The 17,174-nt window shown below is 38.7% G+C and overlaps 1 protein-coding gene across 2 annotated transcripts in view; it reads right to left on the bottom strand.

Annotated features, from left to right (window-relative positions):
• Positions 1–17,174, bottom strand: part of SCYL2 (SCY1 like pseudokinase 2) — a 54,053-nt gene that overhangs the window by 20,213 nt on the left and 16,666 nt on the right. For both annotated transcript variants that reach the window (XM_069585147.1, XM_069585148.1), the window contains exons 3-8: positions 15,626–15,783; positions 7,477–7,621; positions 5,703–5,852; positions 3,984–4,205; positions 3,446–3,562; positions 2,727–2,852 (exon numbers count right to left, since the gene is read on the bottom strand). In XM_069585147.1, the coding sequence (XP_069441248.1) occupies positions 2,727–2,852; positions 3,446–3,562; positions 3,984–4,205; positions 5,703–5,852; positions 7,477–7,621; positions 15,626–15,783 (918 nt within the window). The remainder of the gene's footprint in view (positions 1–2,726; positions 2,853–3,445; positions 3,563–3,983; positions 4,206–5,702; positions 5,853–7,476; positions 7,622–15,625; positions 15,784–17,174) is intronic.

Raw genomic sequence — 17,174 nt, 5'->3', positions numbered from 1 at the left:
TTTGCAGCCAAAGATGGAGAAGCTCTATACAGTCAGCAAAAACAAGACCAGGAGCTGACTGTGGCTCAGATCATGAACTCCTTATTGCCAAATTCAGACTTAAATTGACCAAAGTGGGGAAAACCACTAGACCATTCAGGTATGACCTAAATCAAATCCCTTATAATTATACAGTGGAAGTGAAAAATAGATTTAAGGGATTAGATCTGATAGACAGAGTGCCTGATGAACTATGGACGGAGGTTTGTGACACTGTACAGGAGACAGGGATCAAGACTATCCCCAAGAAAAAGAAATGCAAAAATGCAAAATGGCTGTCTGAGGAGGCCTTACAAATAGTTGTGAAAAGAAGAGAAGCTAAAAGCAAAGGAGGAAAGAAAAGATATACCCATTTGAATGTAGAGTTCCAAAGAACAGCAAGGAGAGAGAAGAAAGCCTTCCTCAGCAACCAATGCAAAGAAATAGAGGAAAACAATAGAACAGGAAAGACTAGTAAGAAAATTAGAGATACCAAGGGAACATTTCATGCAAAGATGGGCACAATAAAGGACAGAAATGGAACGGACCTAAAAGAAGCAGAAGATATTAAAAAGAGGTGGCAAGAATACACAGAACTATACAAAAAAGATCTTCACGACCCAGATACTCACGATGGTGTGATCCTAGAGCCATACATCCCGGAATGTGAAGCCAAGTGGGCCTTAGGAAGTATCACTATGAACAAAGCTAGTGGAGGTGATGGAATTCCAGTGGAGCTATTTCAAATCCTGAAAGATGATGCCATGAAAGTGTTGCACTCAATATGCCAACAAATTTGGAAACCTCAGCAGGTGCCATGGGACTGGAAAAGGTCAGTGTTCATTCCAATCCCAAAGAAAGGCAATGCCAAAGAATGCTCAAACTACCACACAATTGCACTCATCTCACACGCTAGTAAAGTAATGCTCAAAATTCTCCAAGCCTGGCTTCAGCAACATGTGAACTGTGAACTTCCAGATGTTCAAGCTGGTTTCAGAAAAGGCAGAGGAACCAGAGATCATATTGCCAACATTTACTGGATCATCAAAAAAGCAAGAGAGTTCCGGACAAACATCTATTTTCTGCTTTATTGACTATGCCAATAACCAGCCTTAACCAGCCTTAATATCCACACTTTGATTGTGTGGATCACAGTAAACTGTGGAAAATTCTGAAAGAAATGGGAATACCAGACCACCTGACCTGCCTCTTGAGAAACTTGTATGCAGGTCAGGAAGCAACAGTTAGAACTGGACATGGAAGAACAGACTGGTTCCAAATAGGAAAACGAGTACGTCAAGGCTGTATATTGTCACCCTGCTTATTTAACTTCTATGCACAGTACATCATGAGAAGCGCTGGGCTGAATGAAGCATAAGCTGGAATCCAGATTGCTGGGAGAAATATCAATAACCTCAGATATGCAGATGACACCACCCTTATGGCAGAAAGTAAAGAAGAACTAAAGATCCTCTTGATGAAGGTGAAAGAGGCTTAAAGCTCAACATTTAGAAAACGAAGATCATGGCATCTGGTCCCATCATTTCATGCCAAATAAATGGGGAAACAGTGGAAACAGTGGCTGACTTTATTTTGGGGGGCTCCAAAATCACTCTAGATGGTGCTTGCAGCCATGAAATTAAAAGATGCTTACTCCTTGAAAGGAAAGTTTGACCAACCTAGACAGCATATTAAAAAGCAGAGACATTACTTTGTCAACAAAGGTCTGTCTAGTTAAGGCTGGTTTTTCCAGCAGTCATGTATGGATGTGAGAATTGGACTATAAAGAAAGCTGAGCTCAGAAGAATTGATGCTTTTGAACTGTGGTGTTGGTGGAGACTCTTGAGAGTCCCTTGGACTGCAAGGAGATCCAACCAGTCCATCCTAAAGGAAATCAGTCCTGAATATTCATTGGAAGGGCTGATGTTGAAGCTGAAACTCCAATATTTTGGCTACCTGATGTGAAGAGCTGACTCATTTGAAAAGACCTTGATGTTGGGAAAGACTGAAGGCAGGAGGAGAAGGGGACGACAGAGGATGAGATGGTTAGATGGCATCATCAACTCAAAGGACATGAGTTTGGGTAGACACTGGGAGTTGGTGATGGACAAGAAGGCCTGGCGTGCTGCGGTTCATGGAGTCGCAAAGAGTTGACACCACTGAGCGACTCAACTGAACTGAATCCTTCTAACTGTTTTATCTTATTTAATTATTTTTCCACCATATAAAAAAGATCCACTAAACTTTTATGACTTCAGTCGATAGCCTTTTAGACATTTATGTACCCTCGGCAAAAGTTATGTTTTGGGGAAAGTGTTATTATAGTGAAGTCAAAGTAAATTTTAAATGCTAAACTCCTGACTACAATAACAAACTGATCAACAACAAACCTCAGGCTTCCCTGGTGGCCCCAGTGGAAAAGAACCCACCTACCAAGGTAGGAGATATGAGCTCGATCCCTGATGCAGAAAGATCCCACCTGCCACAGAGCAACTAAGGCCGTGCACCACATCTACTGAGCCTGTGCTCTGCAACAAGAGAAGCCACTGGAACGGGAAACCTGCACATCACAACTAGAGAGCAGCCTCTGCTTGCTACAACTAGAGGAAAGCCCATGTAGCAACCAAGACCTAGCACAGCCAAAATACATACATACAACTCCTCTCTACAAACAAGTGGAAGACCATTTGTTTAAAAAAACAACAAACCTTAGGCAGTTTTGGCAGAACCTTTGGCAGTCCTTTGAAAAACTGTGATTTCTGAAGGTTATCTCTTTGGAATAAGGTATCAAAATATTGCAGTGTTACTGCACCGACATCATCAAAGAAGGGAATCTAAAAACAGAAAAGTAAAATTATTTTGATAAATACTGAAATACTTCTCATATGTGAAATTGACACAGTACGGTAAAAAAAAATACTCAGGAACATTTAGCAAAATGCTTAAGACAACTTAATAAAATTCTAATTGTAAAAATCAGAATAAGAAATAATAAATCACTTCTCTTTTTGAAGTCAATTTTTCAGAATCAGAATCTGTGAACTGACTACACAATAACATTTACTTTACGTAACTAGTAAAATAGTGAAAGATTAACTAAAATATCTTGAGGCCATAAACAGTACCATTTATTAAAACCCATGCTTATATGAGTGAATTAAGAGGGTTATGAACTCTTAGCATGTCTAGAACTTCTGCATGCCCAATTATAACTATTATGTCTCTTTATTTGAAATCTTAACTTTGTATCAGAGCACTTATATCATAAATTGTTTAATTCCTTAAGATTAAAGGACACTGAATATTTAATACACTCATGAATACAGATGTTATCTGGGGACTATATATTAAATCTTCAGGAGCATTTAATCAACTTTAACTCATTTTTTTGTCCCTCCATCTAAGGCAGGAATTAATACATACTCACCTTTGTCATTTGATCTGCATCTGGTCTTACGGTTGGAGTTACATTTAATAGTAGTTTCACATGTTCACGGACTTCCTCAGGTATATTTGTAAGTGAACTAGATGCTAAACGACTCAACTGTTCAAAAGTAATAATGTTAAATATGAATATAAAATATTCAAAAGATATACATTTATATTGTGAACAGTCCATTTAAATCTTTTTGAAATTTACTAACTGTATTTTTAGATTGAACAAACTGCTGTTGCAAGATAACTAAAACATGTCTCTTAATACCTGAAATTGTCTCTATTCCTAAAGCAAAATTGCCCATTATTTTAGGCCATATTTCAATTTTCACTCTAGTAAATAAATGCCATGATTAAAGTTGTAGTAACAAATATTAATCCGAAGAATTACTTTTGTTAAGTTGACTTTATGAAAACAAAATATGAGACACTTCTCCCAGTTTAGAGAATTTTCTGAACATATTTTAGAAAAAAATACTAAGAAACACTTAATACATTTTTAATGCAAGCAAATACTTAAAGGCAAATACCTGATCCAATTGTCTGCTGAAACTCTTGTAAATATCTTGCTTGTTAACTTCAAATACAGGTTTCCCTTTATTAAATACAGCATACATGACAGTTCCTAAAGAGTACATATCACTAGCTGTTTCACAGGTCACAGAAAGTATATATTCAGGAGCCAAATATTCAGGATTTGGAAGACACAATGATGGCAAATTTGGGTCCCATTCTTTACATGGAAACTTAGGCTATAAAAGGACAGAAAAATGATCACATGGATTAAATATGTCAAATTAAAGCAAACCACTGTCAAGTACTAACAACTGAGTTTTAAATTCATACTCAGTCATGCAAGTAAAAATGTCACCAAGACTTTCAATTCTAAATTTCCCCAAATCCCAAAACTACAACATGCATGAAACAAGCTAAGAGACAGAATAAGAACTCTTATATCTTTGAGATTATTGGCACTCTCTTCCAGAAAACAAATTATCAGTATACTATATGATGCATTTTGAATGTGGAAAGGTATGGCCTATGTTTTCTGATACAGGCTTCAAACTTACGAGCTCAAGTAGATTAGGGTTGTTTGAAACCTTGTTCTTTCACTAATGAGCTATGTGATTTAATTAATAGATTCAAAAGGCTGTTGTACAATTAAACAAATGTATGGCAAACAGGCCCACCACAATGCCTGATCCATAGTATATCTCAACCAATACTAATTCTTTCTGCTTCCCCTAAAAATGTTTACTTATATTACAAATATATCTTAAGTCAAATCATGGTTTCTTTAACAACTACATAGTAAAAATTTGAAATACTGCAGTGTTTTCCTAAGTATAAATAGGTAGGTTTCATAATCACTAAGTAACAGGGGCTTTTTAGCCAGAAAAACTGGGTTCAAATCTTAGCTCTACAGCTTACCACCTGCCTAAACTTAAAGCAGGTTAGTTCATTCTATGAGTCTAACTTGGTCATCTGTATTATTCTTATTAAACCTCACTGAGTTGTTGCAAGGACAATAAGTAAATACACAGGTAGTGTTTAGAAAGAGCTTCAATAAACATTAGCCATGACTGTCACTGCTATTGTTGCTATCATGCTCCCTAAACAAGATTCTGTGGTTCAGTAAGTTGGGGAAACACTGCTAAATTCACAGTTTGTTCCTGTACCTGACATTCTGAGGGGGAAAAAACCTACCTAACCCAAAAGTGCTTTAGCACTTTCTTCTCAAGTAACATTACCATGGAATTAGTGTACTGAATATTTGTAGGTACAATGAACATTAGAAATTTTCTATAAAGCTATTAATTTAAACATACCATTGTACCACAAAGCCTATTTATACACATTTATCAGACTTCCCAGGTGACGCCAGTGGTAAAGAATCTGCCTGCCAATGTAGGAGACACAAGAGACGCAGGTTAGACCCCTGGGTAGGGAAGATCTCCTGGAGGAGGAAATAGCAACCCACTCCAGTATTCCTTTCTGAAAAATCCCATGGATGGAGGAGCCTGGCATACTGTAGTCCATGGGGTCACAAAGAGTTAGACACAACTAGGCAACTATGTGCAGGCTTCTCTGTCCTCTACTATCTATCTACTCTCAAACTCACGTCCACTGAGTTGGTGATGCCATCCAATCATCTCATCATCAGACATATAAATTCTCTAATCTATTTCAGATGCAATTTAAAAATTTCCAGAGCTTTAAAAAAATCAGAAGAATAAAACCTTTATTACCTCTTGTTCAGAAGGATTGGTTGATGATACACAAAAATCAAAGCCCATTATTTTCCAGGCTCCACTTTTATTCAGAATTATATTTTCAGGTGTAATATTTCCATGAACCATTTTCACACTGCTGTGCAAAAATGACAAACCTTCAGAAACCTGTAAATGGGAATAAAAGATATTTTTACATTCAAGTACATTAATAAATGTCTCATAATAATCAAATTTGCTGCTTCTCCCAATAAAAATTTTTACATATCAGGTTATTACATTTCATAAATGCAAAAGTGTACAGAAAGTTGCCAGAGCATTCTAAGCATTAGTAAGAAAAACTCCCAAAACAGAGAGCAACTACTTATTTAAGTTCCTTTCTACATACACAAAAGCAAAGAAAAGACTTTGTGTCCCAAATTTATTCAGTTCCTGAGCTTGAAAAGTGAGAGAATCTGGTTTCTGAGTTAACAGACAGTAAATATCAAGAAATACCTTTGTAAATTTGATTCTAATTCTTAATATTTTTTATACTTACACTCCACATTGAAATTAAGTTTTTCTTAGTATTGTGTTCAGTTTTCAAACTGATGTTCACTCATTCTTACTTTGAATTAATATTTGATACTTTTATATTGCGCCTGAGATCACCATGGTATTTGTTAACAAAAAGTGAAGACTGGATTTGAAAGGACCAACCATACCAAGTTTTGGAAAGGTGAAGAAATATGTAACTTTTATACTGCAATGGGAATGCAAAATGGTATTACCATTTCTAAAACAGTCTTTCATTTTCTTAGAAGATGAACTATATACATACTGTTTGATTTAGTCACCCCACTCCCTGGTAATTAACCAAGAGAAGTGAAATTAAATGTCCATCAAGAACACGTACATGAATATTCATAGCAGCTTTATTCACAATTGCCCAAAACTGTAAACAACCCAAATGACCATCAATGAGTGAATGGACAAGCAAACTATGGTATAGCCATTCTACGGACTACTACTCAGCAATAAAAAGAAGTACTAATACGCACAACTATATGAATGAATATCAAAATAATTTGATTGACTAAAAGAAGCCCAGCCAAAAACACAGTACATATTGTATGATTTCATTTAGAAAATTCTAGAAAATATAAACTGATTCATAGTGACAGAAAGCAGGTCAGTGGTTTTCTGGGATGAGAGACAGAGGTAGCAAGGAGCAAGAGGTAAGGATTACAACAGGTATGAGGACACTCTGGAGGGTCATGGATACGTACATTATTTTGACTGCAGTGATAGTTCTACCTAGGAACATAATAACTGTGTATTTTTAAATATGTGATGTTTACTGTATGCTAATTAATTATACCTTAATAAAGCTGTTAAAAATAAAGAGCAAAATTATCTCTGTCCTCCAAAACAAAGAATCTACTGTATAAATTTACTCTATAAAGCTGAAGATATTTTGGTAAGTAGAGGAAGGAAATCAGCAAGAGTGGAATGGACTTATGAGATGCATTCTGAAGGTTTAAAACTCAAAAAAATAAAAAAGGAACCACACACCCACCAGTCAACAAGTGCTCTTCTCCAAAGGTTACTAATGTTATGTTTCATACATTAAAAATACAATTTAAGCCTAACAATAAACTGTAGAGAAATTCTAGAACATAGAAATGATTTTTAAATTACTAAAAAGATGCAAAGGTTTACATAAAGCAGTTTATATGGCTAAATTTGAAATGGCTATAAAAATACTTTTGAAGGAAAATATTCCATCCACACAAAGAATAAAAATACATACCTGAAGCAAACCATATTTGGTTTCTACATCATAAAGTTTATAATCCTTAATGTCTGGAGACACAGGGGAAGGTAGATTTTCCCAGTTACCCAGAACATTGGCTAAACTGGCAAAAACTGGTTCCGTGCAAAATGCCAAGCAGTCCCTATTTTAAAAGAAGAAAAATATGAGTGGTCCTATTTAACTACCAAGAAGGTAGACAAGTTTAGATTTATTTTCACTATTACTATAACACACTGGTGGCTCAGATGGTAAAGCCTCTGTCTACAATGCAGGAGACCCAGGTTCGAACCCTGGGTTGGGAAGATCTCCTGGAGAAGGAAATGGCAATCCACTCCAGTACTATTGCCTAGAAAATCCCATGGACAGAGGAGCCTGACAGGTTGCAGTCTATGGGGTCGCAGAGTTGGACACGACTGAGTGACTTCACTTCACTTCACATAACACACTTAGACTAACAGAGCAAAGTCAGGAAGCTCTGTATATGAATTACACTAGATAATTACCACTGTGCTTTTTGAATAATTGATATCCTTTATGGAAAACCAATAAATTAATTTAGAACACTGTTATATTACCATTATTTCTAAGGCCATAACTTTCAGAATATGCTCACAGGAAACTATAGACTTTCCAGATGCCTCTGGAGCAAGAGTTGTCAGGACATAACTCGAGCTCACACAAGCCGGCCACATTTCTTTTTTTCACTGTTAAGAACAAATATCTGGATGGGGAAGGGGCGGGGGGGGCGGTCCCTGAATTATGTCACTTGAGACCTCTGTGAGTTGTTGGAGCCCTGGGAGGGCACATTATTTTTCCATCTTTCGGACTGTCTTTTGCACCTAGAAACAATGTGAATACCTTTTTGTTCTTGCTTGGGAAACATGGTATCCCGTGGGGCCTCCTCTGGTACTTTGCAAGCTCTGGTACTTATCCTCCATAGCACACTGCTAGGAGAGGTGTGCATGCTGAGTGCTGGCCAGGGGCTGGGGGATGTCCTATCTCTGGGTGGTGAGTGGGTGGGAGTGTCCAGGAGTCTCTGGCGTAGGCATGGGTCAGCAGTGGCCTGCTGCAGGGTTGGGAGCACTGAGCAGTGCCTGCATGAGACCTTTTGAAGAAAGTCACCTTTATCTTTATTATCTTCTAACTCCACCATAGTTTGGCCCCAGATAAATCAGAGAGAGGGAACACAGCCCACCAAAACAGAAAATTAAAGATTTACTAAGAATGGCCCCACCCATCAGAACAAAACCCAGTTTTCCCCCTCAGTTAGTCTATCCCATCAGGAAGCTTCCATAAGCCTCTTATCCTTCTCCATCAGACTGAAAATCACAACCACAGAAAACTAACCAATCTGATGACATGGACCACAGCCTTGTCTAACTCAATGAAACTATGAGCCATGCCTGAAGGGCCACCCAAGATGGACGGGTCATGGTGGAGAGTTCTGACAAAATATGGTCCTCTGGAGAAGAGAATGGCAAACCACTTCAGTATTCTTGCTTTGAGAACCCCATGAACAGTATGAAAAGGCAAAAAGACAGGACACTGAAAGATAAACTCCCCAGGTCGGTAGGTGCCCAATATGCTACTGGAGGTCAGTGGAGAAATAACTCCAGAAAGAATGAAGAGACGGAGCCAAACCAAAAACACCCAGTTGTAGATGTGACTGGTGATAGAAGTAAAGTCCAGTGCTGTAAAGAGCAATATTGCATAGGAACCTGGAATGTTAGGTCCATGAATCAAGGCAAATTAGAAGTGGTCAAACAGGAGATGGCCAAGAGTGAACATTGACATTTTAGGAATCAGCGAACCAAAATGGACTGGAATGGGTAACTGTAACTCAGATGACCATTATATCTAATACTGTGGGCAAGAATTCCTTAGAAAAAAATGGAGTAGCCATCATAGTCAACAAAAGAGTCTGAAATGCAATACTTGGATGCAATCCCCAAAATGACAGAATGATCTCTGTTCACTTCCAAGGCACACAATTCAATATCACAGTAATCCAAGTCTATGCCTAGACCAGTAATGCTGAAGAAGCTGAAAAGTTGAACGGTTCTATGAAGACGTACAAGACCTTCTAGAGCTAACACTCAAAAAAGATATCCTTTTCATTATAGGGGACTGGAATGCAAAAGTACAAGTCAAAAAATACCTGGAGTAACACGCAAATTTGGCCTTGGAGTACAAAATGAAGCAGGGCAAAGGCTAATAGACTTTTGTCAAGAGAATGCACTGGTCATAGCAAACACCTTCTTCCAACAACACAGAGAAGACTCTACACATGGACATCACCAGATGGTCAATACTGAAATCAGATCAATTATATTCTTTGCAGCCAAAGACAGAGAAGCTCTATACAGTCAGCAAAAACAAGACTAGGAGCTGACTGTGGCTCAGATCATGAACTCCTTATTGCCAAACTGAGACTTAAATTGAAGAAAGTAGGGAAAACCACTAGACCATTCGGATATGACCTAAATCAAATCCCTTACAATTATACAGTGGAAGTGAGAGTCAAGGGATTAGATCTGATAGACAGACTGCCTGATGAACTATGGACAGAGGTTCGTGACACTGTACAGAAGGCAGGGATCAAGACCATCCCCAAGAAAAAGAAATGCAAAAAGGCAAAATGGTTGTCTGAGGAGGCCTTACAAACAGCTGTGAAAAGAAGAGAAGTTAAAGGCAAAGGAGAAAAGGAAAGATATACCCATTTGAATGCACAGTTCCAAAGAATAGCAAGGAGAGATATAAGAAAGTCTTCCTCAGTAATCAATGCAAAGAAATACAGAAAAACAATGGAATGGGAAAGGCTAGAGATCTCTTCAAGAAAATCAGAGATACCAAGGGAACATTTCATGCAAAGATGGGCACAATAAAGGACAGAAATGGAATGGACCTAACAGAAGCAGAAGATATTAAAAAGAGGTGGCAAGAATACACAGAACTATACAAAAAAGATCTTCATGACTCAGATAACCACGATGGTGTGATCACTCACCTAGAGCCAGACATCCTGGAATGTGAAGTCAAGTGGGCCTTAGGAACCACCACTATGAACAAAGCTAGTGGAGGTGATGGAATTCCAGTGGAGCTATTTCAAATCCTAAAAGATGATGCTATGAAAGTGCTGCACTCAATATGCGAACAAATTTGGAAACCTCAGCAGTTGACACAGGACTGGAAAGGGTCAGTGTTCATTCCAATCCCAAAGAAAAACAATGCCAAAGAATGCTCAAACTACCGCATAATTGCACTCATCTCACACGCTAGTAAAGTAATGCTCAAAATTCTCCAAGCCAGGCTTCAATAGTATGTGAACCGAGAACTTCCAGATGTTCAGGCTGGATTTAGAAAAGGCAGAGGAACCAGAGATCAAATTGCCAACATCCGATGGATTATCAAAAAAGCAAGAGAGTTCCAGAAAAACATCTACCTGTGCTTTATCAAGTAGGCCAAAACCTTTGACTGTGTGGATCACAATAAACTGTGGAAAATTCTGAAAGAGATGGGAATACCAGACCACCTGACCTGCCTCCAGAGAAATCTATATGCAGCTCAGGAAGCAACAGTTAGAACTGGACACGGAACAATAGACTGGTTCCAAACAGGAAAAGGAGTATGTCAAGGCTATATATTGTAACCCTGCTTACTTAACTTGTATGCCAAGTACATCATGAGAAACACTGGGCTGGATGAAGCCCAAGCTGGAATCAAGATTGCGGGGAGAACTATCAATAACCTCAGATATGCAAATGACACCACCCTTATGGCAGAAAGCAAAGAACTCAAGGGCCTCTTAATGAAAGTGAAAGAGGAGAATGAAAAAGTTGGCTTAAAGCTCAACATACAGAAAACTAAGATCATGGCACCTGGGCCCATCACTTCATGGCAAATAGATGGGGAAACAATGGAAACAGTGACAGACTTTATTTCTGGGGGCTCCATAATCACTGCAGATGGTGACTGCAGCCATGAAATTAAAAGAGGCTTGCTCCTTGGAAGAAAAGTTATGACCGACCTAGACAGCATATTAAAAAGCAGAGACATTACTTTGCCAACAAAGGTCTGTCTAGTCAAAGCTACGGTTTTTCCAGTAGTCATGTATGGATATGAGAGTTGTACTATAAAGAAAGCTGAGCACTGAAGAATTGTTGCTTTTGACTTGTGGTTTTGGAGAATGCTCTTGAGAGTCCCTTGGACTGCAAGAAGATCCAAACAGTCCATCCTAAAGGAAATCAGTCCTGAATATTCATTGGAAAGACTGATGCTGAAGCTGAAACTGCATACTTCGGCCACCTGATTGGAAGAACTGACTCATTGAATAGACCCTGATGCTGGGAAAGACTGAAGGCAGGAGGAGAAGGGGACGATGAGCATGAGATGGTTGGATGGCATCAACAACTCAATGGACACAAGTCTGAGTAGACTCCAAAAGTTGGTGATGGACAGGGAAGCCTGGCGTGCTGCAGTCCACCGGGTCGCAAAGAGTTGGACACGACTGAGGGACTGAACTGAGCTGAACTGACTGGAAGTGACTATGCAGCCCACGTGCAGAGGATCAACAAGGCTCCCCCAGGTTTGCCGAGGGGCCAGGAGATACGATGTTCTGTTCAGAGCACGGCCCATGGACACACCTGGAGCTGAGGGAGCTCACTAGGAGGTCCATGTGGAAGATTTCAGAGCCAGGCAGTTAGGTCCAGATGCTGGTCGGAGTAACTGGCCTCATGACAATCTCAATCTCAGAGCAGCTTTGTTTTTATCTATCATTTTTAAAGGTGTCCCAAGTTTCCAATTTTTAAAATTAGCATTCTTGATTTTTTTTTCTTTTTGTATTGCTTTGTGCATACTGCGTGGCTTGCGGCATCTTAGTTCCCAGAGCAGGGACTGAACTTGGGCCACCAGCATTAGAAGCTCAGAGTCTAACCACTGGACGGCCAGGGATTTCTCTATTGTTTTTTGATTATAAGAATGTTAGAAATTCAGAAAATGTTAGATACTAACATTCAATAAGCCTTGTAGACTAATGATCAAGAACAAGAGCTGATGATCAAGAGCTCTGAAGACAAAAACTCAACTTGAAGTCCCAGCATCCTTATTCTTTGTTGGTCTCACTTAGACACTTTGAGTCTCACTTTGTCCATTTGTAAAATGGTGATGCAAGATCACCATGAAGGGTTACCATGAAGATCAAATGCATGTGAAATACATAACATGCTGACTAAAATATAAGCTCAATAATTGCTTACAATTGCTACTGTAATTACCAAGTGTCTGAGACTTCAAGTCCTAACATTTCATGCCTTAGGGCTTTTAGGCTATGGTAAGCGACCCCATGGATTGTAGCCTACCAGGCTCCTCCCTCCATGGGATTCTCCAGGCAAGAGTACTGGAGTGGGTTGCCATTGCCTTCTCCAGGGGATCTTCCCGACCCAGGGATCAAACCTGGGTCTCCTGCATTCCAGGCAGACACTTTAACCTCTGAGCCACCAGGGAAGCCCCAATGAAGAACTGTAAGGCAGCGTAGTAACAAAGCTATCCCAAGCCTCTGCACCTAGACAGTGACTGCTAAATGGCAAACATGCCTTCTGCTATTCCATCTGTCAGTAGTACTGAGTAACTTTTTTTTTCACCTTGAACTATTTTTCAAATGAAAGCATATGCAGAAGTTCAATATGTATAAGAGATAAAGACAGAGCTGCTTAGGTTGAAGGAGGAGCTTACACTGTCCTGCCAGCTCAGTTATCATGAAAGATAATGATCCTGATCTTGCTCTTCACTCCCTCACTAAGCTTATTAACACAGCGGACACCAGGCTTTTGTTCACTGAACTGTACTGGAGGAAAACTGCTCAAATACTCATAGGGTTTGCATATAATTTTCAGTGATTCCCAGGACTCATTTATTTTAGCAACTCTAATTTTTTTCCTTTGCTGTCTTGTCCTCAGAATTATCCTTGGCCATATCAATATTCATGATTATTCTTCAAGTTTGAAGCCCCTATTATCTTTCATGAATATTTATTTCCATCATCATTACAAACAGTTACACACTGGAAGCACCATAGCCCAGCTCAAGGACCATCTTATCCAACCACAGGTATTTACTAACCATTCATTTCCTACCTTCTACTACCACCACCTAATCTAGCTTCCCAGTAACTTTATTCAACAAGTCTGAAGTATTCGGTCCTGACTACACTTTACCCCTTTCTTTCTCCCTACTGCCTCAACAATCATCCTTACTACTCTTTACTGAGCAAACACTTACTAACCCTGCAGTTACCGTCACAGGTTTCTTTTACTCTCTTGCTTCTGTCAGAAGCTGAAGCAACAATACAAAATCCAAGACTTCATAAACTCACGTCTAAGACATAATATACTTAATCTTGCTCTTTTTATTTTTCAACATTCAACAATATCCCTTCATAGCCCTCTTATAGTAACTCCTCATTCTTTTACCTACTACTCATCTATGATCCACGTTCTACCTGGAAAAAAGTAAAGTTCATTTAACATGAATGATCTCATTTCCCTACACTGTACCTCAGTATATTAGTGATTCATAATATCCTCCTGAAATTTCCTTTTAGTTCCTTCTATGGGACTTGATTCACATAATGATGTCTTCTCTGCTGGGTTCCTTTCTAGCTTCCAAACTGCCATCCTACTGAAATTACTGAGTATCACTAATAACTTCTCCCTAGCCAAATGCAATGGTCCTTCTCAGCCTATCTTTCCTTTTTATTAGGTGGGCTTCCCTGGTGGCTCAGAGGTTAAAGTGTCTGCCGGCAATGTGGGAGACCTGGGTTCGATCCCTGGGTTGGGGAGATCCCCTGGAAGAAGGAAATGGCAACCCACTCCAGTATTCTTGCCTGGAGAATCCCACGGATGGAGGAGCCTGGTAGACTACAGTCCACGGGGTCGCAAAGAGTCGGACACGACTGAGCGACGTCACTCTCACTTTCACTTTTCCCAGTGTTAGGGAGTCCTTTCTTCCCTTATTTGGCTCCCATAACACACTGCCAATTTTCTCCTGCCATACAACACGTATGGCATTTCTCCTCCAGTTTATTTCCCTGGCCCTTCTTTCCCCTTTCCAAGTTCTGTCATCACTACTCTGCTCTTTCGACTCATGCTCCTGAAATTCATTTTTTTTATGGTTTTAGTTACTGCCTCTAGGTTACTAGGGCTTCCCTTGTGGCTCAGCTGGTAAAGAATCCATCAACAATGCGGGAGACCTGGGTCTGATCCCTGGGTTGGGAAGATCCCCTGGAGAAGGGAACAGCTTCCCACTCCAGTATTCTGGACTGGAGAATCCCATGGACTGCAGAGTCCATGGGGTAGCAAAGAGTCGGACACGACTGAGTGACTTTCACCACTACCATGGTATTCACCTCCATAGACATCACCAGCTCTGAACTTTTGCCTGGCTTACTGTTCTACAGCACATTTCTTTTGGATGATTCCAGTGCCATTTCCATATTATTAAGTCATTACAAACTGGAGGTTACTTTTTCCTTCTGTAACGTGTTCCTATTTCCATCAATGCTACTGTAATTTTTACACCTAGCCATGAAAATGCCTTAAAGTAACCTCTAAATTATCTCTCTTCATGAATGCCAATAAAGCCCAAGTTCTGCAATATTTAAATCAGTATAAGGGGAGCCGCAGGGTCAGAGATAGTGGAGTAACTGAGGACTATGGGCTGACATACAGACCTAGTAAAAAGTTAAACACCCAGAACAGTACTACCTGGAACACACAAAAAACAACCTCTGAACACTGAATCAATGAAAAGGGCACAATGAATTCTAGTAAACTAACAAGAACCACTTCTTTCAGGCAGGGACTTCTCTCGTAGCTTCCATTTGGAGTAATGTAGTCTTGAGCATAGAATAAACACACACAGACTCATGGCAAATGTAGGGAAAACTCCTATTAATACTTCAAAAAGAGATATACACATAGCACATGCAAGTAAATTTTAAATAAGTAATTAATCCATAAGAACTCAACACTCAAAGTTTATAAAAATTTTTCACTAAAAGTATGTTGCATAGATAGAATGCAAATATAAAGGGTTTTATTAAAATTATTTTTTTAGGAAGTCTCTAATGTAAGTTTTCATAAAAATTTACCTGGATTCTTCTAAAGGATGCTGGACAGTAAGAAGTCGAGGGTGTCGCAGTCGAGTTAACTGTTGGACTCCTCGTTTTAGAGAATCGATGATTTGATCCTTTTCAAATTTTTGATATTTGTCAATTAGCTTTTTATCAAAGACAAAAACAGCCACTTCCTAATAAAAGAAATGTGTAATTTTAATCAAGAATATATAAAAGTAATAAAATTTGAGCTATGCATTATCTACAAACGCGTAATGCTATGCAAATTTTAGCACCATTGTAATACTTTTCTGATATCAAAAAGTTGGTTTCTTCACGATTACTAAATTTAAAGATTTTTAAAGGTGTAAGAGTCAGGCTTCCCAGTTGGTGCAGTGGTAAAGAGTACACCTGCCAATGCAAGAGACACAAGAGACACAGGTTTAATACCTGGGTTGGGAAGATTCCCTGGAGAAGGAAATGACAACCCACTCCAGTATTCTTACCTGGGAAGTCCCATAGATAGAGGAGGTTGGTGAGCAACAGTCCATGGGGTCTCAAAAGGGTCAGACACAACTTAGTGACTAAATAACAACAAAATGTGATATATGCCTCCAGGAAACTATTTGAGTGAGAGCTTCAAATAGCACTCACAGATATACTGCCTTTATAAGTTAGCCTGGCATACACACACACACACACAACATTAGCTCTTTCGATTAGTTTGAGATACATAACAAACAGGAGCTAAGAACCTTACGTAATATTATTTTGAACTAAAAATAAATGACCTAAAAGTTCAAGCTCCTATCTCACTATTCATGCATACAATCTTATTTTAGTAAATGTTCTAACACATTTTAAAATGCATCTAATTTAAATGTGTTAATTTTTTCAAGATGTTTTAACTCTTTAAAAAAAGATGTGATTTCTGAGCTCCTACGGATTTACCTCTCTGAAGGAAGAACACTACAGTTCATAAAGAAAAGAAACAACACACTCTCTGAGGCATCCATTCATTGTCTTAGGTCAAAGATGAAAGATTTCAGACCAGAATAGGTTATCAACTATCTTAAAATATTTTCTTTGGTCCAAATAGTGAATTAAAATTAACCAATGTCAACAAAGTAGTGACTAGTTAACTCAACTTTAGGCCTCATATTGATTTTCTAAAAGAAAACTTAGATTGTACCTCAAAACTTTTCAACAGAATAGATTATCACCTAATCCCTAGTTTGTGTCTTGCTTCTACTACTTCACTATACTACCCCCTCTGGTAACACATATCACCTGTATAAAATTCCTATCCTATCTATGTTTATATAACCATTTTAATCCTAAATATGCTACCCTGTAAAAAGACTAAGTCAGTTTCAAAGCTATAAGAGAAATATAGCTGAATAAACTCTAAGCCCAGCAATTATCTACTAGACATTACAAGAGTTATTTTATAGCATCTCTAGAAAGAGACTGTAGAAAGACTAATGGTTAGGAAGTAAGAGCTGCTTTAAATAAACACTCAAAAAGGAAACTAAATAATACTTATGACTAAATAGTAGCTTCAAGTGCTAATAAAATATAATTG

Source organism: Ovis canadensis, chromosome 3, assembly GCF_042477335.2.
Source record: "Ovis canadensis isolate MfBH-ARS-UI-01 breed Bighorn chromosome 3, ARS-UI_OviCan_v2, whole genome shotgun sequence".
Taxonomy (NCBI): Eukaryota; Metazoa; Chordata; class Mammalia; order Artiodactyla; family Bovidae; genus Ovis; species Ovis canadensis.
Note: the sequence above shows the minus strand (reverse complement) of the source record. Positions and strands in the feature narration are given on the sequence as shown.